The sequence below is a fragment of the Seriola aureovittata genome, chromosome 6 (genome assembly GCF_021018895.1).
Source record: "Seriola aureovittata isolate HTS-2021-v1 ecotype China chromosome 6, ASM2101889v1, whole genome shotgun sequence".
Taxonomy (NCBI): Eukaryota; Metazoa; Chordata; class Actinopteri; order Carangiformes; family Carangidae; genus Seriola; species Seriola aureovittata.
In genome coordinates, this window is record NC_079369.1 from 22554544 (window position 1) to 22582430 (window position 27887).

A 27887-nucleotide genomic window follows, 5' to 3' on the forward strand; every position below is an offset into this window, starting at 1 on the left:
CAGACATTAAAAGGCGTGTAGCAGTGTTTATTCGTGCGTGTGTAACATTTGAAAGCCCCAATTAAGATCTCCGACTTAAGCTGATTGGTTAGCTGTAGTTAAAATACAGCCAAACCGACGATTAGCGTGTTTAGTAAATTAGCACTTCGCCTTTTCCACGTTCAGCTGGTCAGTCAAATAGTTAGCTAAACTAGCAGCTAGCCCAGCAGCTGGTAGCTATGGCTGCAGTTATCCTGAGTTTCCCCACTCTGCAGGGTCTGAGAATATTTACACAGTGAGTACATCAACTAGTGACATGTCTGCTCAGTTCTTGTCTGAAACAGGCTGCCCCTTGTAAAGCCATCTTATATTATTAGATATTTAACTTCCTGTAAAAGTTTTTCAACCGGACCAGTGTTATCTTACGGCTGAGCTAACCAGATAAGGCACTTTTGTAGCTAAGATTGTAAATTTTCCACTAGTGGCCATGACTGCTAACCTTCACAAAATCACGTTATTTCTGGACTCAACTTCAGCGTGTTGATAAAATGTGGTTCATCCTGCGAACTACTGGAGAGACAGATAAGACCTGAGCAAGGTTAAATAAAGGTAGCAGTTAGCATGGCTAATGTGGCTGGTACAACATGCACACAGTTGAACATACAACTGTGCGACTGTCTACACTAGCAACTATCATTCCTGCTCAGTTATTTAGATTTATAGTGACTGTACTTGCTATTTCTTGAGCAGCGTTCATTTACTAAATGTTCTGCACTTCACTTTCCTGTAAAATTAGCTACTGGAGTTATTGACTCCTCTCTTCTCTCCTCTGTCAGAAAATTATCATGGACCAAAAGAGGCGTGAGGTTCGTGTCAGGAGGTGAGTTAAGGACATGTTCCTTGCAATATTGTTATAAGCAACCATGACACCAATAGCTCTGCTGGTTGTGAAATAGCAAATTAAAAATATTTTCATTATAGAGGAAAGTGTACTGAAAATGCAGTGCAAGAGATATAAACTATGTCCCTGTGAGCAACTCACAGTTGAAACTGTGTGTCCGCTGTGTCCTCTTCAGGGGTGGGAAGGATAGAGAAAGTGTTGATTGCCAATCGAGGAGAGATTGCATGTCGCGTGATGCGTACAGCCAAGAAGATGGGCATCCGCTCTGTGGCGGTGTACAGTGATGCAGACAGACACTCCATGCATGTGGCCATGGTGAGAAGCGAGATACATTTTTTCACAAAAAGCAGTTTTTGGGTCTCCGTCTTCTTTCCCACTCTCTGCAGCAGCTTTTGTGAATACAATGAGACAATATGTTGTTTTCTTAACCTGCCCATTGATTGTTTTTAAGCTTGCGTTGGGACATTGTCTATTTTTGCTTTGGTTGTTTTGTAGGCAGATGAAGCCTACCACATCGGCCCTCCGCCCTCCCAGCAGAGTTACCTCTCTATGGAGAAGGTTTTGGAAGTGGCCAAGAAGTCTGGATCACATGTGAGTTATCCTGCTAAAGGGAGAGTTCTTTAAACCATCATAATAGATATAGATTATAATGTTCAGGTTTCTTTAATCGCCTTAACTATTCTTAATGTTGCACAGTGGGGCTTTTTATCCTTATTACATCTAATCTTCCTGAAATCTTAATTGTGTGTTTTTATGTGTAGGCGGTCCACCCTGGCTATGGCTTTCTATCTGAAAACACCGAGTTTGCAGAGGCGTGTAAACAGGAAGGCATCATCTTCATTGGGCCACCTTCCTCTGCCATTCGAGATATGGGCATTAAGAGGTGACACACACACATTAAAAAATATCTATAATATCTGTTGAGGGCTTTGTGTCATTACAGCAGCATAATTTCAAACAGTTGAATAGAAACATGAATAACAGAATTTGCCAATTGACTTACATTGCTTTGTGTCCGTTTTCAGCACATCCAAACACATCATGTCAGCTGCTGGGGTGCCAATTATTGGTGGTTACCATGGAGAGGACCAATCAAATGAAAGGCTGCAAGCAGAGGCTGCTCGGATTGGATACCCTGTGATGATTAAAGCAGTCCGTGGAGGAGGAGGAAAGGTGAGAGGATGGCGAAAAGCCAAAATAACTTTGATGGAGAAACTTCAGGAAACAAAAAATAACCCTGTGTGTGTGTGTGTGTGTGTGTGCGTGTTTGTGTATTTAGGGGATGCGTATTGCACGCTCAGACTCAGACTTCTTAGAGCAGTTGGAGTCGGCGAGACGAGAAGCCAGAAAATCCTTCAACGATGATGTCATGCTGGTTGAGAAGTTTGTAGAGGACCCCAGGTAACACTCACTCCCTCACTCACTGCCAACCAGCCAGTTCTACTATGTTGTTATTTTCCCCTATGTAAAAAAAAAATTTGTCATTTTATTTCTCTCTCTGTCTTCTGCAGACACGTGGAGGTTCAGGTGTTCGGAGACATGCACGGTAACGCTGTCTATCTGTTTGAGAGAGACTGCAGTGTCCAAAGGAGACATCAGAAGATCATAGAGGAAGCACCAGGGGTGAGAGCATGATGGTGGTCACAGAAATGTGTCGTTGAATTAAAGCTGACTGATAAGGACTTTTAAAAGTTGATTATTGTACCTATGGCATCTAAGTTTGACATTTTAATCAGTGTCTCTTGCAAACATAAATTTTGGTTTTCCACATCTAGAAAATGGAAATCTGATTTGAGGTTTAAGCTCTAAGCCACTTTTCTGGAATAATCTCCTTGCTGGCAGAGAGGAAGTATATACCTGAACTGTATTAGCCTGTAGGTCATTGGACATGTGGCAACTCTTGTTATCAATCTATGTTTTCCAAACCCACTGATGCACATTCAATAAAAGCTCTTAATTTAGCTTTTAGTTACTACGACTAGTCTCTTTAATTTCACCATGGTGACAAGAGCTGGAAAAGTTCACCTGTGTTGGCAGGATTTACTGCTGCACTTGTGTTAAATGAGGAAAATCTTCTCTATATAAAGAGAATCTACTTGAGATATATATATATATATATATATATATATGTTTGTGTCACCTGTTGAGTGTTTACACTGTATTTTGACACTTTTCTATATGTATTTTTTTCAGCCTGGTATTAGTCCTGAGGTTCGCAGGAAACTTGGAGAAGCAGCAGTTAAAGCAGCCAAGGCTGTCAACTATGTAGGGGCAGGTAAGACACACAAACACATGCACACATCTGACCACATTGTCAGACCCAGAGCACACAGTAGCGTATATGACATATTGCTTGTCTTCCTGTGTAGGTACGGTTGAGTTTATAATGGATGCCCATCATAACTTCTACTTTATGGAGATGAACACCAGGCTGCAGGTGGAACATCCCGTCTCGGAGATGATCACTGCAACCGACCTGGTGGAGTGGCAGCTCAGGGTGAGAGGGGAGGGATGGAGAAAAAGTAACGAGAAACTTTTTCACCAACGGGTAGAAGTTTTATTGACTGAAGCTTAATGATGCATTGTGAAAATCTCCTCCAGGTGGCAGCAGGGGAGCGCCTGCCTCTCCTCCAGGATGACATCATCTTAGGGGGGCACTCATTCGAGGCTCGTATCTACGCCGAGGACCCAAACAACGACTTTCTTCCAGGGGCGGGGCCTCTGCTGCATCTCTCCACCCCTCCACCAGACCAACACACACGCATAGAGACTGGAGTCAGGGAAGGTAGGGAGTCTAGATCACACAAAACATGATTACACAAAAGACAAATATCAAGGAAGAAGAAGTTAAAAGAGATCTCTGGGAAATGCAGTGAAGAAATCACAACAATGAGTGCTTGTGCAGTACTGGCTGGCCTTCATCCAATAATCTAATTTTATCCAATTGGGAAGTAGAAAATGAATATGACTGCTCCAATGGAGTGTAGATAGTGAAGGGTGAGTAAGGGACAAATACAGTTAATTACCATAATGAAAAACACTGAGAGCTTTACAACTGACATAGTGTGTGTGTGTTTATTTTCAGGGGATGAGGTGTCAGCACATTATGATCCAATGATTGCCAAGCTTGTGGTGTGGGGAGAGGACCGATCAGCTGCCTTAAAGAAACTGCGATACTGCTTACGACAATATAATGTAAGACACACACACACACACACACACACACACACACACACACACACACAGATGATGCTTTTCATGTCATGCAAATTAATTTGTTAGATAAATGTATTTATACTAAACTCTAAGTCCCTACGTGTAGTATTTCATTTAAATGATGCAATTTAAAAAGATATTTATATCTCTGTTTTTACTTTCTTTGCATCCTTCCTCTTGTCTGCATCCGTCCTCAGATCGTGGGACTGAACACTAACATAGACTTTTTGCTGAGTCTTTCCGGCCACCCAGAATTCGAGGCTGGAAATGTGACCACAAGCTTCATCCCCCAGCACTACGCTGACCTCTTCCCTACTCCGAGAGCTCCCTCTGGGGCCACGATCTGCCAGGCGGCCCTGGGTCTGGTGCTGCAGGAGAAGAAAGACACACAGGAGTTCACACAAGCCTCCACCGGTGAGGGGGATAATATCTTCCTTGTCAGGAAAAATGATTTACAGCTTTTTGAACTGAAAAAAAATCATATTATACTAAATGTACATGGTGTGTGTGATTTTCAGACCCCTTCTCCCCATTTGGCTCTAGCAGTGGCTGGAGGAACAACATTCAGTTTAACAGAAATATGACACTACAGCTGGGAGACAAAAGTAAGTACCAGTGATACCGTCTGCCTTTACTGCCCCCTAGGAAGAGAGGGTAGGTAGAGAACAGATGGGGAGGAAAGAAAGATAAAAAAAAAATGTGGAGAATCAGAAACCTGATCAACAGGATCAGAAGTGGTGTAACGGCTGAGAAGCATTTTTTTTTTTTTTTTTTTTTAAATTCTCAGTGGTTAAACTGGAGTTTGATTTCTACTTTTTAATTCAGATTACAGTTCAGGAAGGGCTGCAACAAATACATTTTTATGATTAATTTTGTTTTAGTTAATAAATGTCAGAAAATAGTGAAAATGAGCATTGTATGTTTTTAGAGCCTAATTTGACAACTTCAGATGTCGTCTTTTGCCCCACATTAAGTCCAAAACACAAAGATTTCCAGTTTACAGTGATAATAAGAAAGACAAGCAGCAAATCCTTACATTTCAAACAGTGGAACAGGAAAATATTTGACAATCTTACATAATAGATTATTGAAATTGTTAACAAATTATTAATATTGTTGTTAATAATAAGTCTTGGTGTACGACTCAATTCACTGATTTATAATTTCAGCACTAATATAAGTGACAAGTTAGACAGGTGACCCTAAATCTGACTACTTGTTGTGGCTAACAGAGGATGTTGAAGTTCAGGTTTTTCAATGTCATGTGAATGAGAAGCAGTGTGTTATACTGCAATGGATAACTTCCCTTAAACGTCAGTACAATGCACAATAGATGCACAATAAAAAACAAGAGCCATATATAAACATATCAACACATATGCATACACACACCTTTATCTTGATATACATATGTACACACATGCACAAACATAGTCAGTGTATGCATGCATGCAGACATGCGCTCACCAGCGTACATACAGTTAAGTATGGGGCAGAAGATATACAATAAAGATCTGTAATGCACACACAGCTGGACATGGATTTCTTGGATTATTTTTTGTGTCTTAAAAAACATTTTCATGTTTTGAATATTTTAGAAGAGGAATGGGTAATGACAAGGATGACAGTTAATTTGTGTTAAATTAGTTGAAGAACTGATATATTGTGTTAGTTTTAATAAGCAGATTAGTACAGTTGGGGCCGGCTCATAACTGTGGATCTGTTTCATTTAAAGATTGTTTGAATAATTAAGTTTGAAGTTGGTCTGGTCTGCGACAGTTTGTTAATGAACTCGTATTCATTATTCAATGTTTCTATTAAAAATGTCACTGCGAGGCCAAAAATAAGTCCGGTGGCTGCTGTGGTGTCAGTGTGATGATGATGATGACGATGGTGTTCAACTGGAGACTTGGTGTTTCTACTTTACTGTCTGTGAATCCAAAACCTTTCTTGCAAACATTTCCTGTCCGTGTCTGTAGAAGTCGATGTGGTCATCAAGTACAACAAAGATGGAAGCTACAGCATGCAGGTGAGTTTTCTTTTTCTACTGCATTATTAATAAGCTAATATGCCGCAAAAGTTTTTTTTTTTTTTTATGATAGTTTTTTTTAATCTTAAGCACAATTTTTTTTTTAAAAATGAGATTAGTTTTTTATCTTGAAATAATTATTTTTTTAAATCTGTGTACATTTATTTTATTTACATTTTTTATTATTTACAATCAAAGTAAACGTCTGTAAATTCTAATTAAAAAAAATACAATGAATAATACGAAAAGAGAAATGTACACATCAGTATTGATTATACACTGATTCCATAACGTTCGAGCCGTATATGGAGAGATAGTGATATAACTAGCAGAGGTAATAGTGTCAGGAGGTTACCCTGTACTTCCTCTCTCAGGTTGGCGAGGAGGTGTACCATGTGACTGGAGAGGTAGAGGTTGAGGGTGGAGCTTTGTTCCTGCACTGTTCTGTCAACGGAGTGAAGTCCCGCCCCAAACTGGTGATCCTGGACAACACGGTCCACCTGTTCTCCACGGTATGTTGCTCACACTGCCACTGACACTAGAAACACAAGCTGAGTGAATATAGCATTTTACACATTGCTTAAGTCGGTGAAGCGCAGACATCATCATCTGTCATCTTGGTTGCACAGGGATTTATGCTTATTTACAATGTCAAGAAATAGAAATTTATGATTTCTTGATAATATAAATTTGGTAATTGTACTTTTTTCAACTTGATTGAAGAAGCAGTATTTCTTATAGGTCTGAATCTGATGTGTTTGGTCCATAAAATGCAGAAAATAGTGTAAATAAGGTCATCTCAGTATCCTGGAAACATCCTCAAATTGCTTGTTTGGCTTGTGAGGCAGTCCAAAACCCAAACATGTGCAATTTAGTATCCCAGAACAGCAAATGTACACATTCCTTTAGCTGGAACCACAGAATATTTAGGACTTTAGCTTGAAAAATGGATTGAATATTTCTTAAACCTAAAATTTGTAAGCTTTAACTGGATGGGCTTGTGCAAGTGCGTACATAAATCTACTTTAACCACTGTCTTTGTGAACCTCAGCAGTTTTAAATCTGTACAAAAAGTGTATTTGTTTTTTTATCCACCTGTCAGGTGATTTATTACAGGTTTATTTTTCCAAATGAGGATGTGAATATGTGAAGGCTGGAAATTCATGCTTTCCCCATTCGATTTAAAGAGAAGTACACTTCACCTGTCACTGCACTGTCATTTTTCACGTCTAATGACCGAGGACAAGTGTTAGACATCTGACATGAGGGGACATTAAAGCTTGTTCAAATCTTCCTCCCTCAGCCGTCAGTGAACCGTCACCTCTGTCTCTGACATCTTTACATCTTTGCTGCAGGAGGGAAGCTCCCAGGTGTCTGTTCCAGTGCCCAAGTATCTGGCTGGTGTGAGCGGCTCCGGGGCCCAGGGTGGAGCTGTGGCCCCCATGACTGGAACTATAGAGAAGGTGAGTTTGGTTGTATCAGCCTACAAACTTAAGAAGCAGCGGTGAATTGAATTTTTGTCATGCCAAAGGAATTAGTTTATTTTTTATTTAGGCAATCTAGTGGTGGCACCTAAGCCATCGTAATTAATAATGAATTGTAAATAAAATAAATATATTTTTGTATAAGTCTTTATAAGTTTTTCATATAACTCAAATTGAAGGTACATGTACATATCACTATCTTCAAAGAAAAACATCTTGCATAAAAAAACAAGTTTGCAAAAAATTCTCTAAAGCAGTTGAAAGAAAGATAGACGTCAACTTTTTTTTTTTTTTTTTTGCAGGAATTTAAAATGTTCTGACATAGTGAGATATTTAGTCTTTTATAGTTTTGTTGGAGGGAAAAATAAAAGGCCTTGGACAGACAGTGTGGAGAATGAAGGTCTCCAAATTCTTGACCTGTCTTGAAATATAAAAATAATGACGAGGTACAGGAGAAAAACATGTTGTTTTGTTCTTCAAGTCCATTATTTTCTCAAAACACATTATGATTCTTTCACTACATAGAAAAACCCACTTTCATCTCATGGTCTTCCTCAGTGGACAGTGCAACTACAAGAAGAATTTAAAGAAATAGTTTAACATGCTGGTTGTAGGCTCATGTACTTTTTTTGATGCGAGTTGGACAATAAAAGTGATAGCACTCTAATGTCTGTATAAAGACCGGAAACGAAGGAACAGCTAGCCTTGCTCTCTGGTTGGTTAATTAATTAATTAACCAACCATTAATTAATTAATTAATTAACATGTTGCATTGTATTAATTAGCTTTAGAGTTGCTAGGCTCTCTGCTGCCCTCCTGCCTCTTCACTCCAGCTTCAGTCTAAACGCAGCTGCCCGGCTTTTAACTACAAATGACAAGAAGTCACACATCACACCAATTTCATCCTCCCTCCCCTGGCTCCCAATCAAATTACGTATCCATTTTATAATACTGGTGCTCACTTTTAGAGCCCTGCATGGTCAAACACCCCAATATATTGCTGACCTCCTTCCTCCCTTATAAGGTCAGTCGGGCTCTTAGGTCTACTGAACAAAAATTATTGGCTGTCCCTCCAACCTGCTACAAGACCAGAGGTGACCGTGGCAACCAAACTATAGAATACTCTCCCCCTTTCCTTCCAATCCATAAACCCCTGTGACATCTTCATGAAGCAGCTGAAAACATTTTTATTCAGACATGCTTTGGTCAGTCTGTCTGAATAACTTATTTGCTTTTTATTTATTCTATTGCTCTTTATTGTCCTATCTCTCTGTCTTGAACATTTGTTCTTTTTTATGTAAAGCACTTTGTGATTCTTTTAATGTGAAAGGTGCTATAAAAATAAACTTTACTTACTTCATATTTAGTGTTCAGACACACGAGTGGTATGCATCTTCTCATCTAACTCTTGGCAAGAAAGCAACACACATGTACTTACCGAAAAAGTTTTTTTTTGTTGTTTGTTTCCGAGGTCAAGAATTAGATTTAATGCTCAATATTAAACCGCAGGTAACTGTAACAACAATACTTTTACTTCATCATTGCTTCTTAACAAACAAACCTAATGATGATTTTAACATCTTTTTGTTATTTATTTTATTTGGGAAGTGGCATTATAATACACTCCTGCTGATATGGACAGTAATTGACTCTGTGAACATGCTATATCTTAGGCCTCCACCTTGTCTATTACTTTTATTTATAAGGACACCTCTGAGTATATTAGTGTTTATCTAAAACATACTGGCAGCTGGTGTAGTGAGGCTGAAGCACGAGTGATTTAGAGCAGACAGACTGCCATGTTCTGAACGAGCCCAAGACAATTCAAAGTTGACTGATCTAAAACTTTAAATAGAGAATTACAGTAATGTAAAGTAATAATGGCTCTTTGGGGTTTTTTTTTTTGTAAATATCATTCACAACAGTGGAAGAAAAAAAACCAAGAACAAATCAAAACAGAACATCTCGGCTCACAGGCTGATTCACTCAGAAAGGCGAGACTCAGGATTTACATAAAAGTAAAAATAACAAATAGCTCAAAGACAGGTGTTACTTAGGTCCCTCTAAAATAGCAGAGATATCTAGACCAATATATGACATAAAAGGCTCCCATTTCCCACAAAATACATTGTTTTAGCAATGTAACATGCATGTCATTGAATCCAAAGATGCATATTCAAGTGTGATTTTATGCCAATATGTTTTGAATGGAACTTCAGAAGAATGCATTTTCTAGCACAGAAGCATTTAGCAGATTTTATTTTTATACTTATCAGTAATAAATGCATTTGATATCCAAAGTAAAATGCATAGTGGGTCACACTCTGTAGTAATAGATAGGATTTTATCATTTCACTCCCTATAATCTGCCAAAATTGCTGAATGTTCCTGCGAACCACAGGCAATGGGTGTTTTTGACATGAACACAGACTGAATATCCTCTGTGCAAACAAATAAACAGTCCGGTGTGTTGTGTTTAGGTGCTGGTGAAGGCCGGCGATAAAGTGACTGCAGGAGACCCGCTGATGGTCATGATCGCCATGAAGATGGAGGTGAGCGACTCCTGCTGGCTCTGCCTCACACACGTTCTCACCTTTTTTTAACCAGTTCAAATCACAGGTTACGCACACACTCTGCTGAGTCTCTATTAAAGTTGATCTGTTGTTCATTTTCTCCTCTGCAGCACACGATCCGTGCGCCCAAGTCAGGTGTGATCAAGAAGGTTTTCTTCAGCGAGGGCTCTCAGGCCAATCGGCACGCTCCTCTGGTAGAGCTGCAGGAGGAGGGGGAGGATAACGGGGACGGCGGCAGCCAGTAAATGCATCCGAACACACATATAAGCAACCGCAAATACACAGGGACAGGTAGGAGAGAGAGGCGGAACTAGTTACTGTGACAACCGGAGCATCCAGCATTAGATAAATGTTTCTTAAAGTGCAAGTCAGGACCTGAATCATCTGTTTGGGAGCGAGCCTGGTTCAGTCTGGAATAGATGAGACGAATACTAAAAACAAAAACAGCTAGTGACATTAAATGTTCCCTGGTTGAACTTGAGTCAGTGGGTAAACACCACAGAGATCTGTACTGTACAGTTGCCTTTCACACAACAGAGTGTTGCCTTCATGTTGACTGTATTGTCTTTTTCGGCTTTTCTTTCTTGTGTTTATATTTTTTTCTGTTATAAGCGAATCAGGCTTCTCTTCCTCTTTTTCTTTTTCTCCAAGTCTCTCCTCTATTGTGTTGGTTTCTGTCAGTGGTGTCGTGTTTCTTGAGGATTTTGGGGGAGTCCTGTCCTTTTGTTCACTTCAGCTAAATGCACTTGGATGACGTAGATTGCTGAGTCTCCTTTCTATGCACACTGTGCGCACTTCTTTACATGGACACAGAGACAAAATGTTCAAAGATGTTGAAGCAGATTAGAGGCAGAAGATATCAAGTAGGTGAGGAATTTGCCAAAAAAACAAACTGGCAGCAATTATACTCAAGTGTATTAGAAGTTACTGATAACTGTGGGAAAATATGTCTCATTTACATGACTTTAAAATATTCATCCTCATCCCCACATATTGTATTAAGACTGGTTTGTTTGTTGCCCTGCCTTTGTTGTCACTGCCCAGTGAAAACCATGATTTTCACTACATTTACAGAAAAGTTGAAGGGTTCCACTTTGTCTTACAAGGTGAGAAAACTCTCCTACCACTTGTATATATTGTAAAGCTCTGCCGATATTTAAACATACATTGTTACTAAGGTTCAGACTGAGACATGTCAAAGCTATGTGGTTTTCAGTGAGCAGTGATAATGAAAGAAAAGAACACTTAATATATTTTTATTGTGGGGGAAATGTTTTGTATCAGGGGTTTGCCTTTTGAAATCCAGGCTGACTCATAAACTCACAGCCCCTTTTTAAAAGAGGATGTTGAGAGTAAAACGTAGCACTTAGGAGAAAGGCCTTATAAATCTAGAGGCAGAAAAACACTCCGAAATGAACTCATCCCAAGTTGTTCTGATACACATATGAAGTCACATTTGCAGTATTTTTGTGACCAGATTTGGCTCTGGCTTCAAAATAACCCTTAAAGGATGAAATGTCGGTCAGAGGAAGCTTTAAACAGACAGATGGTTTGCTTGTGTGTAAATCCTCAGCAACATGCGAACTTGGCCTGTTTCTGCTGATCACTCTGTTCTTACTAACTGTGCTATGAGGCCTTGTAGACTAAAACACGTGTTTATTTCCTGGATTATTTTGTAGATATGACAGCTGATTTTTTTAAAAAGAAAGATGATGATAATGGACTGGTCAGATAGTGTAATAAAATTTTGTCAAAGTACACACAGCCTCATGTCATTTTTATTCATATTCATTTTGGCTGGTGATGCATCTTGGCAGGTCTGTGTGGGTGTGTCCAGACTGAGATTGATTGATGTCTCCTTCCAGCCTCAACATGGAGGAGGTCTAATCTAATCAGAGTAACTGCAAACAGCTGTGTGGCTGTGCAGAGCCGTCTCCGTGTGTCACATGTTGTGAAAATGCCTGATACACAAATCAAAGGAGTAAATGGCAGTGAAACAGGGGAAACTGTTACTAAGTGATGCTGTGTGTGCGTGTGTAGATTGAAGATTTAAACAGTCTCCACGGCTCAGCAGGTAAGCCTTTATTAGATCAGTGAGGTGTTGCACCAAACCGGTTGTCATGCGAATCTGTAGCAGAAGATCAGACAAATGTCTTTTATCTCGTGCCTTTAGTCATTATTTAGATGTTTAATGTTCTCAGTTCATCTGTTTATTTTCAAATCAATTTTCAGTGGATAAAATTTTCCATCACAGCTTCCCAGTGTCACATGTAACTAATCCAAGACATTCTGAAAGAAATATGAGTAAATACAAACAAAACAAACTAATTATAAAACTGTTGAAATAATGTAGTGCATATTAAAAAGTCAGTCAGCACATTATTTTGAAATGTAATTTAACCATGCTGTTTTTCAAAACAAGTCAATTGCATGTCAGTTTTATTAATGAATTAATTCAATAGACAAACTGACTTCCTGCTTCTCCACACCAAAGCAACAATATCGGATTATTCCAGTTTCATGCTTACATATTTGTTTTCATGTGATTCTCCATGACGCAACAGACTTCTTTGAATTTCTTGTTTTCAGTCTAAAACCCAAAGGTATTTAATTTAATTATACAAAACAGAAAAAAGCTGCAAAAATCCTCCCGACTGAGAAGCCAGGACACCTTTTACTTGATAAATGACCTCAAGGATTCATCAATAATTAAAAGTCTTAATTTATTTGTTTATCAATTGACTAATTGTTTCAGCAGTGCTGAAATTATTTTAAGAGTCAGAATAGTTTAATAATTTAAAACCTGCCAGCCTGTGAGTCAGCACATAAACTTTTTAACTGAACTTTAATTGAACATGTAAGACAAAGTTAATTGGATTACTTGATGCTCTCACTGATATTAAGTCTTAATTGTTTTCTCTCCCTCATTAACTACATGGAGATTTCTCTGGAGCTGTTTTTCTGTTGCTTTGTTTGGTTTGGGTGAGTTAACATTTACATCTCTCATATCAGAGCTTTTCAATGAATGAAGTCACACGCCAAAGACTATTTCTTAAAAATGTGTTTATTTTGTAAATAGAATCGCATCTTCATAAACGCGAGCTATAGGACAGATTTACAGACAGGAGGAAGAGGAAGACAGACAGACAGACAGACAGAGCAACAGGTATCACACAACAGAAGAGTGATGATGGTGGTTTATTAATCGTCTGAGGCGTGATTTACTGATGGGGGGTAGGGTGGGGTGGGGTGGGGTAGGGTGGGGGGGTGGATGTTCTAGACAAACCGCCCAGCACTGATGATCTGCAGCCTTGAGTCTTTTACTGGGTGATGCTGAGTCACAGGACGTTCTGCTGCGGAAAACCGATCGGTTGACATTTTAATTTAGATTCCTGTTTTTAGCTGATTCGATCAAGGGAACCTTAATTTGATTCAAGTCTGCAAACAGTGGCTGAGTTTTCCAAGAGCCTCTGTGCACTGACGTCATCTGCCACCGTTTAAATGTGTCTCGTGTCAAAAGCACCTCTTCTTCACTGTCTGCTGACTGAACTGAGGATTTAGTTTGACCCTCGCACAAGCACAATTTCTGTCAACTGTTCAAGATCAAGCAAATATCACAGACATATAAAGACTTAACAAAAGTCTTGATTCCAATTTTTTTGTTTCTCAAGCAGAGGACAACGATTACGTCACTGCTGATGCTGGTCTTATTCAATATATGGCCAATATTTCCAGAAGCAGGAAAACCACGCCTACAGACAGAACTAAACAGCTTTCCATGTCTTAAATACTACATCCAATTAAACTGGGGTGGTGCTCCTGATGGATGATCATCATCTTGGTGTGATAAAATATTAAATTATAATTTTTTCAATTATGTGGATGAGTAATCTCCTGCTTCTAGAAATACCCCAGAGGCCTCGTATCCAAACCTCACTGCTGCTGCTGCTGCTTGTACTGGAGCTCAGGTGACGTCAGTGCTTCAGAGAATCAGGTCTGGGATGTTTTCAATGTCACATCTGATCTTAAGAAAATATACAGCATCTCTTTTCTGCATAAACACCAGTAGAAAATATCACATTAGTGCCATCTGGGCAACAATTACATTTGATATGCTAAAAGAAAAAATCTGTGCCAGGATATACAGTCTGGATAAAAACACAGGTGACTATAGAAACCCAAAGTGTTCAAAACACTAAATATTTAAATAATATTTATTCAAGAAATGAAGTAATTCTATAGATTTTTAAATCACAGCTCATTGTGATAAACTGTTACTTCATCCAGCTTCTTTCCAGAATAACAGGTTTTTTAAAATGTCAGTTTTTTCAGTTTATTAATCATTTCCCAGAAATTACTTTTTAGTTTTTTTTTAATTTAATAGCTCTTTTTTTTCTTTTCTTTAAATCTAATAACTCTGTCAATCAAGATAAACAGGGTGTGGCTGTTTATGTAATTATGTTGCTTACAATAGTTAAAAACAGTTCATGTGAATGTTTTCATGTATATTTTTGGCATCATTGATATAGTCTTGAACTCACGTTTTATTTAAATGTCACACTTACTGTATATCTCTAATGATATTTGCCCATGAAACATAATTAATTACTTTTGTCATAATATCTTATTTCATTTTGAACACTTTGGGCTTCCGCAGGTGAGCACAAGGGGGCATCAGAGGTGACTGACACTGCAGGTGTTTCTGCACAGCTCAGCCTTATCGGCCTTTGGCCAGGAAGGACTCATCTCCGCTCCTCTGCCATCTGCTCTGACATCATGTAGACAGTCACAGTGCTGCAGTGTCACGGCACTGACGCCCTGAAATGCACCTACACAGTGGTGCTGGGTCCAGAGGTGAGTTGTCCCATTTTGATTTCTACTCCCTGGGTGGATATGGCAGTTTTGTTTTTGTTTTTTTGTCTGACTGTGGCACCATGAGGGCTGGGAGATAATTCGATATGATAATTTACTGACCTTTAACTCAATAATAACATGGTGTTATGATCAAAATGATCATTTAAAAAAATAGAGTATTTACGAGCTATGTGTAGGTAAAATACTAATATTAAATTAGTTTAAATTGATTTGAGATTTTGAAAACATTGTGTATTAACCTCAGCCACATCGCCCAGCCCTGCTCACCATTACATGTGGTATGTGCATCAAAGCAGCACCAACAATTTTACACATTAAAAGATAAGTTCATAATTTTAATTTTTCAAGTCCTTCTTAATAACAATATTCAGGTCAGTGTCTGCAGTGAAACAGTATCTGCCTGCTGTAATCATTCCTCCTCTTCATACAGTAAGAGATCTCTTACTAACATGTTTCCAGTGGAAATGAAGGGGGATAAAATCCTCCATAGTCTGTGCAAAGACGTACCGTACCTTGCTATTATTCTCCTACTGAAGCTCAAGCAGGAAAGCACTGAGGGAATTTCACACTAAAAACACTAACTTTGGAAGACACCCACTTGATTCGTCTAACTCAAGCAGCTGCAGCACTTTTTGCACAGAACGTGGACTGTGGATTTTGTCCCTCATCTCTTACAATGAAGTCACACTGAGAAGGGATTGCTTGGACAGGGGAACAATTACAGCTTTAAATAATTCCTTCAAAATACATGTGTATGTGTCATGTGGATGTTGTTTTGATATAGAATTGAAAACATGTGAACCTATCCTTTTAACAGAAAACCTGTGGCATGAACTAGGGGTGTGGAGCTGGAAAGACATCAGCATTTACCAGGTACAGAGGGTTAAAGCAAAGATGCTGCTGAGTTTCATTATGAGAATTTAAAGATCCAGCGTTTTTGACCCGTATTAGGGACCTTAAGATATTTTGAACTCTGCTGCATCAAATCTGACCTCTCTTTTTTAATGTATTAAAGGGGCATTCTGGATAGAGTACTGCACTTCCATGAAGTTAGACTGAAACAAGTACTGTCAAAATTAATGCAGCAAAGGTTGAGATAATGAGACTTAAGTTCCCGCTGGTACTGGCTACATTTCTCACAATGCAACTATAGCATCTTTCATTAGACCCTCCCTACCTGTTAAATGCCCTCATCTTCTCATCTTTCGAACTCCATGCTTCTAGTTTATAATAACAAACCTTTTTCTTGTCAAATCAAGATTACATCAGACTTTACAAAGCTCTGTTCAGAGGACAACAGTTTCACAGTCTGGGTCGTACAAAGTTGAAAAATAAAATGACCTTTGTGTAAAATCCGTGGAGTGCCCCTTTTTAAACAGCATTAACATGTACTTCCTAATCCAGGTACAGATAACAGATACCATAGGTGCATCCTAGAAGATATTTTAATATCAAATGTGAGGTTAAATGGTTTTTAAAAAATTTCCTGCGTAAATGTGGCCTAAGGTGCTTATTGGAAATAAGATTTAGAGCAACAGTGTGATGATCAGTATGTGTTGGATGGAGTGATTGACCTTTTAAAGTGTTAAATTGTGTTTAAATGTCCTGTAACATACTAACATTCTGGTTATTTCCAGTGTGCGGCTGCACCACACACATACAGATGTTCAGCCTCCTGATTACAGGTCTAGGATCAAGTGAAACACATTTGGAAGTCGCTGCATTCTGGCCTTTTACAGGACCAACACACATTGATATGTAGGAAAGGTTTAACACAAACACAAGGAAAACAAATTACTGCAATAATAAATAGACACTTTCATTGTCAGTTGTGCCTGTGTGAACAGATGATATAACAGGCCCAGCTATGCATCAAACAATGTGTACCATATAGAAAATAAACACCACGAATATTCAATGAATTGACAAGAATATGACTCACGTATTCAAACCGTAACCACAGCGCAACAGAGACATCCTATGACTGTGTGTCCCTGTGTGAGCTGAGACATGTAATTGTGTGGTTCTTGATGTCAAGTTTAAAACGGTTGTCTTGTCATTGCACTTCTATCAGCTCTCACTCCACTTCTGGATTCAAATAAATATGAACTGACCCAATTTTCCTAATTTGACGTGTTTTCACTTTTTTTCTTTTTTCTTTTGAAGAGAGCACACAAAGAGAAACATTTGACCTTTAACCTGGTGGCAGCATGTGGTCACTGACATCGTACAGATCTGTAAGAGCTTACAACAAAGCTAAGTACTTTACCTCCTTCAAACAACATGGCTGCCATACAGAGGAACACACCAACACACACACTTCATCAACAGGTGGATAGAAACACAAATGGCAATAACAACGTAACAGCAAAAACATGATTCAGATGATTTCGATGGTGACAGACGAGCAATGATTTAAGAAACGGAAGAACAAAAAAAAAAACAAGGAAAAAAAAGTGATTTTTTGATATGTGACTTGTGCAAACGCTCTGCTTTTCTTTTTACCTCTGTTGAAGCTGAATCATATTTATCTGATAAATCTATCTCTGTGAAGATAGAGACATTCTGCTGTCAGGGTCAACATGCATTAGCCATGATTTGGAAAAGCATCTTAGCATTAAAGCCATGTTTGTCTTCCTGAAATCAAAGTTGTACCATTATCTGATCAAATACCTCAAATTCTAATCGATTCCTGATTAGGTCGATTTTTGCAGCTTTGGATTCTTTCGTTACCTCAAAATGTTCCCTGACATCATGGTCTTTGATGCTGAGATGCCTTTGCTAACCAGGCTGAATGAGAGAAGGCATTCAAGGGGAACATGTACAAAGTAACAACAGGCTCAAACAGCTTCCGTCTGCAGTACCTTCAATAATCTACCAATAATATAACCTCTTGAAAAATGTATGGCTTTTTAAGCAGACCCATCTGGCCTCCTTTAGAGCGACGCACCAGGAAGACGGGCCTGAAGAGTCACAACGAGAAAGCAGCACGAACAATAATCTTCAACAATAGTCTTCTTAATAACAATATAAGCTTCTGTACAATCAGGCACAAAAATAAACACTTTTTCTGTTAAACTCCGGTCTGAATCCTTTGGTCTTTGGTACCACAGTAGAGATGAAGCTCCGTGTTCAGTATTGAGGGATTAGCATACGTATGAAGGAGACAAGATGGCAGAACTGCTGGATCAACAAGGGCTCTGGATGCTACAGGATTAAGGGTGGTCTGAATGACAAAATGAATGTGAATTCCTAATGTAGTCTGACTGCTGAGCTTTTGTCCGGGTGCTACATGGGTGATCCTGGTTCGTGGTGTCGTAGTCAGCCCGACCAAACCAGCTGGGTTAAGTCGAAGTCCTCAGGCTGCAATGCTTTCAAGCAGGGGTGAAGCCTGACATTAGCCAACGTTTGTAGCAACAAGTCCGGACGATCAGGAATCTCCATTCTGTGTCTCTGAATATGTGAGACTTAAAAGGTGGTTTTAATGCCAGTTGCAAGAAAAAAAAAAAGTTTGGCAACTGTATTGAAAATGAAAAATAAATAGTTGCATGTTCATGAAACTGGTCTGATCTCCAAGGCAGCACCTGTGAGCTGATTAATTAAATGTAAGACTAGAAATGTTTTCTTTAACTGTTTTTAAAGGTAGTGGATTTAAATATGTCGCCCTGTTGGAAGCAGGAATCTGATAATTGTTGCTGCTGACTTAGGTCCACAGATGTCCGCTTCATGCCATGCTGACTCGCTTCACACTTCATGTTTCATTTCCTTTTATCTTGCAGCTTGCACCTTTCTATCAAGAGTTGATTCACACTGGGGCGTAAACTGCTGGAGGATAAAGCAGCCTGCTGCAATGAACCGAGTCCTTTGGTTTCAAAGCTCCCGTTTGAGTCCGCTTTGCATCCAGCTGCATCGAGTTTAAACTCAAGTAGGTTTATAAAATGGTGGCAGGAGTGTGGGGGTGTGATTATGACTCATAGCGGAGCGGTAGCCCCCCCCCCAGCTCTGTGTGTTACAGTCAGTGGCCCCGGGAGTCAGCAGTGGGTGGCCTCGATGGGTGACAGCGTCAGGATGCTGCGATCGTTGGAGTAGAAGTTGTCCGCGTCATTCCAAGACCTGAAAACAGGCAGCAGTGACCGAGGGTTAGGAGACTGACGCAGTGAGCATGTGTGTGTGTGTGAAGGCTCGGCTGTCACTAGCTAACGCACTGTTGTCCAAAGGTTTGAGATAACAATCTACACAACCAGGCTGGAAGAAGCAGTGAAGAGTGAGGGACAGAAAAGTGAGAGTTAGTAATGGGTGTGATGGTGTTAGTGATGAATATCAAGTCTCTCCTCATTGAATCACACCAATCCAGGTCTATCAGGGCAGAGAATAAAATCTTAAGACTGGAAACTTATTTTTTCAATTTCTGTCTTTCCTGTCATTGGTTTGAAGAGGACAGAGCTCAGTGGGGAAAAAAGGTGATGTCACATATTTACATGCACCAGTTTGGTCCTATTTGAATTAAAATGTAATGGTGGTTGTGGGCTTGGACTACACTCTTATAGTCCTGAGTTTTTGAGTGCTATAAGAACATTTTTTTTGCTTCCTGGAGGTGAATTAGAGGCAAATTTAAAAAATCTAAACCTAAAACACCTACAGATGACAGTGGATATCTGACATCTGTGTTTAATAAATCAGGTACTGGATATTGATCAACCAATCTGGTTCTGTATTAAATTAAAAGAAACAAAGAAAGTATGTCAGTGCACTATAAAAAATAAGGCCACTAATTATTGCGTGTAAAATGTATGGTCTTGAATTTTTCAGTTTTAGGACCTGTTGATACCCCTGATCCAGATCAAACAAAAACCAGGCTGGGTTTCTGGTTTGTTCTTAGAGATGGGAGGAGATGAGGGGAGACTTGAGCTACTCAACCCATGAATAGAAGTCAACACAATCACCATAAAGAGAAATAAATGAAAGATAAACAAGCATCAACAACATTCTTGCCTCATATCCACTCCCAAGATAACCAGGATTAGACTTTCTGCAGGTAAAATATCAATCCTAAAGTTTAGCTATTTAAATATCCTCACAAGAAAAATAGGTCTCATACTCTATCATCCCATTCCACAACATTAAATATATCTATTTAGTATAAAATCTATGATGACTCTATATTTCTATTTAAACACAACAGAGGCCTTGTAAAAAAACACGCTGTTAGCTTAGCAAGCTGGATCTCCTTTGGAAATGTCTGACAAAGACACATCTAGTTCACAACCTTTCGTAAACCGCTCAAAACATTTTCAAGCTAGGTGGCTAGAGCATAATAAATACAACATGGCTTCATCATGAAAGTCACAGCTTGCCACTGTTAAAGGTCATAATAACCAACTCTCCACGGCACTGACTCACATCAAAGTTTGAACCAGAGTCAATGATCAGAGCTTCTCCCTCAAAGCACCAGCAGGGAGGAGCAGAGAGACTGTAGTTCAACATCCGCTGAGTTCAAACAGCACTTCCATTCTGGCTGCTACCCCTGATCTTCACAAGACTGCACGAGTAAAGCCTGATGTACGTGCAGCTTCAACACACTCAGCTGATTCTGGCTGAAAATATGACGAGAACACGAACGTCAGACTTGGAGTTTTTCTCATTTCTGCAACTGTCCATCCACATATGTAGATATTTCTTTGATTTTTTCTAAATGTCAGTTGCTCTACTCTTAATAATTCTCATGACCTTTACTTTCACACTGCTCTCTGAGATGAAGACAACCGTTTTAAGACCTGGTAAACAGGAAAGCCCAGGGACTTTAAACAGGCTGATGACTCAAATGGTGGTTTGACTGGAGGCACTCTCACGTACTACATCACTAGCTCGGCTGTCTACCAGGGCTGAGGTCAAACTGAAACTTCTCAGTGCTAAAACCATCTTTGCTCCCCGGGTTACAATAGAACAAAGAGGACGTTAGCACCAAAACACTTTTGGGATAAGCCAGTGGGAACATGAACCTAAGAAGAGAACAAAACAGGCAGATTTCTGACAAGACGGAGCTCACAGGGGACATCAAGAGCACAGGAATAATTAATCTGGAAGGTCGAACAACATTATGCAGATTTCAGACACAGAGGGACAAGGACACAGAAAGACAGAGAGGACAGAAAAAGAGAAAAGTGCAGTAGGAGGAGTGTGGGGGGCACTAATACATACAGGTTTACATTGTGTACAAAATACCAAAGGCAACAGCAGCCCCCATGCAACAAGACAGAGTCTGGGCATTCCTGTAGTGGACAAGGCAGGTAGAGAAGATAAACTCCACCTGCCAGGAACACCCCAGGTTGTAAAACAAGCATGCCCTAAAAGTTGGCCTCTTCTCAGAAGCACATATAAGGCTTCAGGATCCAGTAGAAAAAGACAAATAGATACAGGAAGTAGGATAAGAAACTCTCTGAGACTACACTTCCCAGCAGCCTCTGTGATTCAGGGTGTGGTCCCCATGCTCTAGGAGAAGAGGAGGAGGAGCAAGGGATGTCAAGCAAGACAGTGGCTGAATCTCCATCCAAGGGTATTTTTATTTTTATTTTTTATTTTTTTAAATTCTAATGTATTAAGTTAGAGAGGATGAACAGCTGTTTGTTGCAACTTTTATTAAAACGTTGAAGGTACAATAAACAGGTTTTGAAGCACGCCTGAAGAATTAACTTTGTTTATCAAATAATCATGAAGGATGGTCCCGTCCAGCTCACAAGCGGCTCTGTGTGTTTAGATTTTCTGTGGGTGTGTGCCTGCTAATTGGTGAATCTACAGACAGGTGAACTTTAACATAAAGTTAAGATTTTTGCTGTCTTTTTTTTGGAAATGCCAATGCAAACACCTCCTTAATCTGCATCTTCTTGATCCCTACATTACAAAGGTCTGCGTAAAATTTCCTTGACATTTGGATGGAGACTCAGCTGCCAGGATGTGACAAGTACACACAGGTATCTATCTTGTTTTTTATGAAAAACATCTTTGACTCCTGACATCCATGTCTGTTCCTGCTTTGTCGCCCCAAGACATCATTTAGCTGTGGCCAGCATTCAATGCCAAGTCATCAGGCCAAGTCAAGCAGCCAGCTACAGTTGGGCTTCCAATAAATATCAGATAAATACATGAAGTATTATATAAGTTGTAAATATGCTTGCTATATGTCCCTTCCAGTCAGTAAGCATTTAGGACCAGGTGGTCATATCCCCTTACCCCTATGGCAGTATCCTAGCATTAAGGCCAAATGTGGGCTGAGTCTCACTAATCACTCGATAGCTCTCTGTGGTTTTCTGCTTCATTTCCTTAAACCCAGAAGATGAAGACGAGGGAGAGGGGGGACGGACAAAGGTTTGTGGTTAACAGAAGGTGGGCAAGGAGGTGAGGAGGGGTGAGGAGAGGATAGACAAGGAAAGGAGTGTAGGGTTAAAACCTAAACCTGCAGATTTCACCCAAATCCTATTAGTAGAAAACATTATTTTATATTTATAGTATAAAGCGCACCTAAGCAAAGCATTTTCCTTATGTTCATTGTTTATGTTTATCCTTCGAGGAGCACTGTTTGGCTGCTCTGTTTGCTCAGCTTGAAGAATTTAATTGGCTGCTTCATGCCAAGGTCAGAAAACAAATCAATCATTCCCACAGGAAGAAGTTCATCTAAGCTGAATCATGCATTTAGTGGTAATTTGACCCTGAAGTGATGGGAACAGTTTCCTTTCTTTCAATGAAATGACCCTGACAACAATTGAAATTGATTATTTTGTGGTGCATATATATAAATATCAAATTGTAGGGCTGAGTTTATGCTCTCGACTTCATGAACTAGAGTTTAAATCATCAGATGATACGGCCTAGTAATAAAATTACAGCCAGTCCGAATTTTATGTCTCTAGAATAAGATTACTCATAAGACTGCTGCATCCCTCAGACCTGACTGACTGTGATTACACAGCCGTCTACTCTACCACAGAGAGTTTGCAAGTTGCTGTCCAGTGGGGCTGAAGAGAGTGGGCGAGGAGCAGTGCATCCCTTATTCTACCTGCATGCTGTTATTACCTTTATCAAACACATACACACAAAGTCATGAATGAAAAAACATGCGTGTCCACACCACCTGACTGTGCAACGTCTACTGCAAAAGACTCGCACACAAAGAACCAGAATGCTACATCTTCATTACTGATCTGATCAATACTGAGAGTCCCAAGCTGTTTTGGGGAATATTGATTGCTCAGCAGAAAGGGCTGATCAGGTCAATTAATCAATGACCCCACATTGTCACTGGGATTCAGGTACAGAGACACAGTAACACTGAAACTGCAGACTGAGCAGACCAGGAAACTGTGAACTCAGCTTACTCATCTTTAAAGCTGCACTAGGCAAAATATTTTATGACCAAAAAAATATCTAGTTGTTGATGTTTTATCATACTTTATCACGAAGTTGAGCTGCAGCGGAGAGGAAATTTTTATCTGCACTTACTGAGAGCTCACTTCGTGCAGTAAATGGACATCGTGTTTCATTTATTTTTACCGCTCACTGCCATTTAGAGCTACCGAAATGCAAAATTGCCGAGTGCAGCTTGAAAGCTAAGTTGCAACAACCTCCCACTTATGAAGCACTTTCACATCTCTTCAATCATCGGTTCATACTGGAGATGTGCACCCCCACATTTGGTGTTTGGATCATATATGATTCAACTAGTTAATCAATGTCTGGTTTCATCTCAAGTAAAGAAGCCCTCCAATGAACAAGAGGAACTACCACAACATATAGAAGTCAACCTAAAGCTAGTAAGTCAACTTAGTAATTGACATATAGACATTGGTGTCATCTGTTAAAGTGCATTACAGATTACACAGTTTTCCTTGAAAACTGGATAATCAGGCTATTGGACACCAACCTTTAAGGTAGTACTGAACAGAAACAGAGGAGCCAGACAGGACAGACAGAACAACAGATCATAGCACAGATGATTAGGACAAAGACACATGGGCTAATAGACAGACACACCCTAATGTAGGGGCTACACAGACAAGACAGGATACATACTGCAGTGTAATACTGAGACCTGCTGGGTGCCTGTATATCGCAGCAGATCTCCATTCTACGGGCCTTAGTACCTTTACTGGGACCCAAATTCTTTCTGGCTAGGCTGCCAAACATCCACATCTGCATGCTATGCAGAAAGCATGGTCATCACAATCTATTCAGTCATAGGTCTCTATGGTTTTGGTTACAAGGTGTACTAATATACTGATAGTACACTACTGCGGTTATGAGGTTAAGCGCATCTTTCGGTCGGGTTAATCAAAGCGTCCAGACTCTCCCAACACAGACTTTGATGGAAATAAGAAACTCATAGTGCAGTCCATGATGGCTTGATCCACACATCTTCAGCCTCTAACTCGTCTTTCAGCTGCTTTCCCAAAGTCCTGCTAAGCCACACCCTTAAACCAGTCTCTATCACCGTCTGAAACCCGCTTCCCCCACGGCCTATTATGAATCGGAATAAGAAAGACTTACAGTAGAGTTGTAGCCACATTATGGGCTATAGCAGTCAGGACTGCAGCCCAAATTTTTGAAACCGAGATGCGGGGACGTTTCATCAGGTTTCATAATCATTGTTTGTTGTCGTTGTCGTCCTCCCCACCTGTTGCTGCAGCTGGACGTGTGGCAATGGTTGGCACTGGCCTGGCACTGCCCGGTCATTTGCTCCAGGAAGCGGGCCAGGCGGGAACAGCCGCTCTGCCCATGTTGGTAGCAGCACAGGGACTCCACACAGCTGAGGGTCTGCGCCTGGGGGGCTGATAGAGACTGGAGGAAGGTGAAGAGGGTGGAAGGGCAGAAAAAGAGCAAGAAAGGGTGATGTGAAAAGTTGGGAGAGTGGCATAGTTTGGGAACGTAGAAAGAGGACAGAGAAGAGGACAAATTGACAAAAAGCAAAAGTAGAAGTGAGTGGACAAAGAGAAGAAAAAATAAATTAATACCAAGACAACATAGTTTGACTGTCACACTGACAGGATGATAAGGGCGACTGGAGGATGACATATTGCATGCTGTCACAAGAACAATGGTGTACAGGGAAAATATTTCAAACATGCTACACAAGGGGCTGAAATGTTGCAAATAAATACATAAATCATAAAACCAGTAAACAAATAAATAACAAAAAAATCTTCCTGTAATGCCAAAGGAAAGTTGGAGTTTTTTTATTTAAGACATCTCAGTGACAGAGAGCTGCTGACAAGAATATACAATTCCCACTGCACTCATATATTGCTCTAAACCTTTGGCTTGAACACTTATTTCTCCGCCATGGGTCAGGACGAACCTGCACAGTATTATAATGTCAGTGCTCTTTCAAAGCAAGATGACCTTTCTCTCTGTTGCAATTCCTCTACACCTCTGACTGTATCTATGATGGATCACTCAGAGTCCAATCCACATCCCATAGCATAAACTAACAGTGATCCAAAGCCAGTCCATCAGATTCATAGGCAGTAATACAAGCCAAGCTCTTTTTCCTTTACTTCCTTGTCCTGAAAATGATACTGTATTAGGTTTTATGTTGAGCTTAATAATCGACTCTTTGCACAAACTGTTATAACTCTATGTCATTATAATGAATAAACTTTGTAATATTCTCAAAGGTCTGAGACATCCAGCCTACTGGACTCTCCAGAGTGATCATATGAATATGTATTAAAGAAAAAGTCACTGCTGTCATCATCGATCCAGATCTTTTCATATATGTGAAAACCAATACGAAATATTGTCTGTACTTATGCAAAAGTTAAAAAGAATTATTATTAATTATTATTGCTTCAATAATAAGATCGGTATTGTTAGTCAAAGCTGAATGAAGTCGCTGCCTAGAAACCTGTGGGATCAGGTGGCTCTGTTGATCTGAGTCAGCAGAGAGCGAGAGTGTGAGAGGGAAAGGAGAAAGTGCAGAAAGAGCAGAAAGACAAAGAGGAAAGAGAGACAGAGTGAGAGTGAGGTTACACTTGTCGTTTGCATCCTGTACCCTCCATTTCTGCAGCATAACAGGACAGCATAATTATAGATTAACCTCAGAGTTAATAAAGTGACCCACCTGTTTTTTTTAAGTCCATAAATCAGCCCTAAAATGTTACATACTTTGCAATTCTCCCTATATTTCTGTGCCACTGACAGCAAAGTTTGGACTTGAGTTTTAAAAGGTCCAGACAATGTGCTTTTGTAAGAAATGATTTCTAAACATTCATATTTTATAGTTTTATAGATCTAGCCCCTGGTCCTGCTTTGTGGCTGAATGTGTGATCCATGTATTTCACACATGGTTTTGGCTTGTGATGTTGCCGTTTCTCTGCAGCAGAAATTGGAGAAACTGTTGGCATCAAACCAAACTTCTGCTTCTTGGCCAGCAACAGGAAAACACAGACAGGACAAAACTGAATATGGATTATGCTGGCAGTGTCATGTTTCCCTGGATAATAAATGCATGGTGTTGCTCTCCCTCTATCAGAACATATTGTCTTATTCTATTTGAAAAAAAAAAAGGGCATACAAATTTATCCTTGTTACTGCAACACATGAATCACCTCTTAAATCGTGCCATAACAAAAAGAAAATATGAGGTTGTACAGTGTGATTATTCCACACACATTCAGTCCAAACCACAGAGAAAAAAAAGCAGCAACAACAGACAAGACACAGCTGCAGGCACAGATGGTAATGTATCCTAGACTACTGTTTATTTGTTGGTGAAGTGTCCTTGGTGTTTTTATTTCGGTATGACCACATGGGTGATAAACAGTTGCTTTTTCATTAACTCTTGAGATGACTGATTTGCCTTGGTCTAACCAACAAACCATTTTATCAACCACTGAAGCAGCAATAAGTCCCCACAGAGGCAGTGGTAGGAAGAGTTCAGATAGTCGTGTTAGAATAAAAGTTGTTCATCAGTCGTGTTTATGACAGAGATGAACAAGAGAGAAGTATCGACTTAACCACTGCAGTTTCTGAGGAAGTCTTTGATGCCATCACTTTGTTCAGTTGTATAGAAGTGTCAACAACATGATGCCCAGAGCAAAACCAGGCCAAACCATGTGATTAACAGTTCTCTAGCAAACCGAGGTTTTCTGAGAAATGATGACATCACCCCCTGGCTGATATACTATGGTAGCTACAGAGTTCAGCTATAATTCGTGTTAATTGTCATTAAATTTTAAAACATGATGTGAGTTCACACAACTAAGAGTGCAGAGTATCCTTGGCAATATCACTTCAGTGACAGCATAACAAAATGTAATACTCTTGGGTTTACAGTATGATATATGGCACTGACAAAGCTCACTCTGTACATAGAGAAACTAAAACGCTGAATCTTAACTTATAGAGAAAATTACAAAAGAAGTTACAAATCTTACTTAAAATTATACTTGAAATGCGAAAAGGATTTTATGAGATATCAAATACTTACAAGCTAACAATGCAACATCATTGAGCCACCAATATGGAGTAACAATACTAAATATGGTGGGAATAGATGGCTGAATGAAAACACAGTGAAGACAATGAGCTCAGCATGCCAACAGCATTCTCTCTCTATCTCTCTCTCTCTCTCTAAGCTCTGAACCCAGATCTGACCAATAACAGTTAAGGCTGAATTTAGATAGGGATTGGGTGGGGGCGATCATGGTTGGGTAGGAAGGATGGGGTCAATCATTTCTAGGGAGAGAAGGACGAGGTCATTCATGCAAGGGTAGGGGTGGATGGAGCGGATCATGATGGCGTGGGAAACGGCTGTGTCACTCACACAGGAAGTGCGACTG

At 39.8% G+C, this 27887-nt stretch overlaps 2 protein-coding genes across 3 annotated transcripts in view; one reads left to right on the forward strand and one right to left on the reverse strand.

Moving 5' to 3' along the window:
* The first annotated feature begins 17 nt into the window (after window positions 1-17).
* Window positions 18-11942, forward strand: mccc1 (methylcrotonyl-CoA carboxylase subunit). Its single transcript, XM_056379230.1, has 19 exons — window positions 18-274; window positions 816-859; window positions 1056-1195; window positions 1376-1471; window positions 1642-1763; window positions 1906-2053; window positions 2160-2281; window positions 2392-2503; window positions 3074-3155; window positions 3250-3377; window positions 3482-3665; window positions 3966-4075; window positions 4294-4510; window positions 4615-4701; window positions 6076-6125; window positions 6500-6637; window positions 7481-7588; window positions 10090-10161; window positions 10293-11942. Exons 1-19 carry the CDS (start codon window positions 219-221, stop codon window positions 10425-10427), a joined length of 2151 nt encoding a protein of 716 aa, XP_056235205.1. The 5' UTR covers window positions 18-218; the 3' UTR covers window positions 10428-11942.
* Window positions 11943-13228: 1286 nt separating this feature from the next.
* Window positions 13229-27887, reverse strand: part of atp11b (ATPase phospholipid transporting 11B (putative)) — a 52871-nt gene continuing 38212 nt past the window's right edge. The window contains exons 29-30 of one of the 2 annotated variants that reach the window (XM_056377839.1): window positions 24722-24885; window positions 13229-19170 (exon numbers count right to left, since the gene is read on the reverse strand). In XM_056377839.1, coding sequence (XP_056233814.1) covers window positions 19089-19170; window positions 24722-24885 — 246 coding nt within the window. In that variant the 3' untranslated portion in view covers window positions 13229-19088. Of the gene's footprint in view, window positions 19171-24594; window positions 24886-27887 lie in introns of both variants that reach the window. The other variant, XM_056377838.1, reaches the window with a different exon arrangement.

Bases quoted from the DNA above. Each gene is read 5' to 3' on its own strand.
- mccc1 (XM_056379230.1), top strand. From the start codon at position 219: ATGGCTGCAGTTATCCTGAGTTTCCCCACTCTGCAGGGTCTGAGAATA. The intron at 6,126-6,499 runs GTGAGTTTTCTT...TTCCTCTCTCAG, and splicing joins ATGGAAGCTACAGCATGCAG to GTTGGCGAGGAGGTGTACCA. The intron at 6,638-7,480 runs GTATGTTGCTCA...TCTTTGCTGCAG, and splicing joins CGGTCCACCTGTTCTCCACG to GAGGGAAGCTCCCAGGTGTC.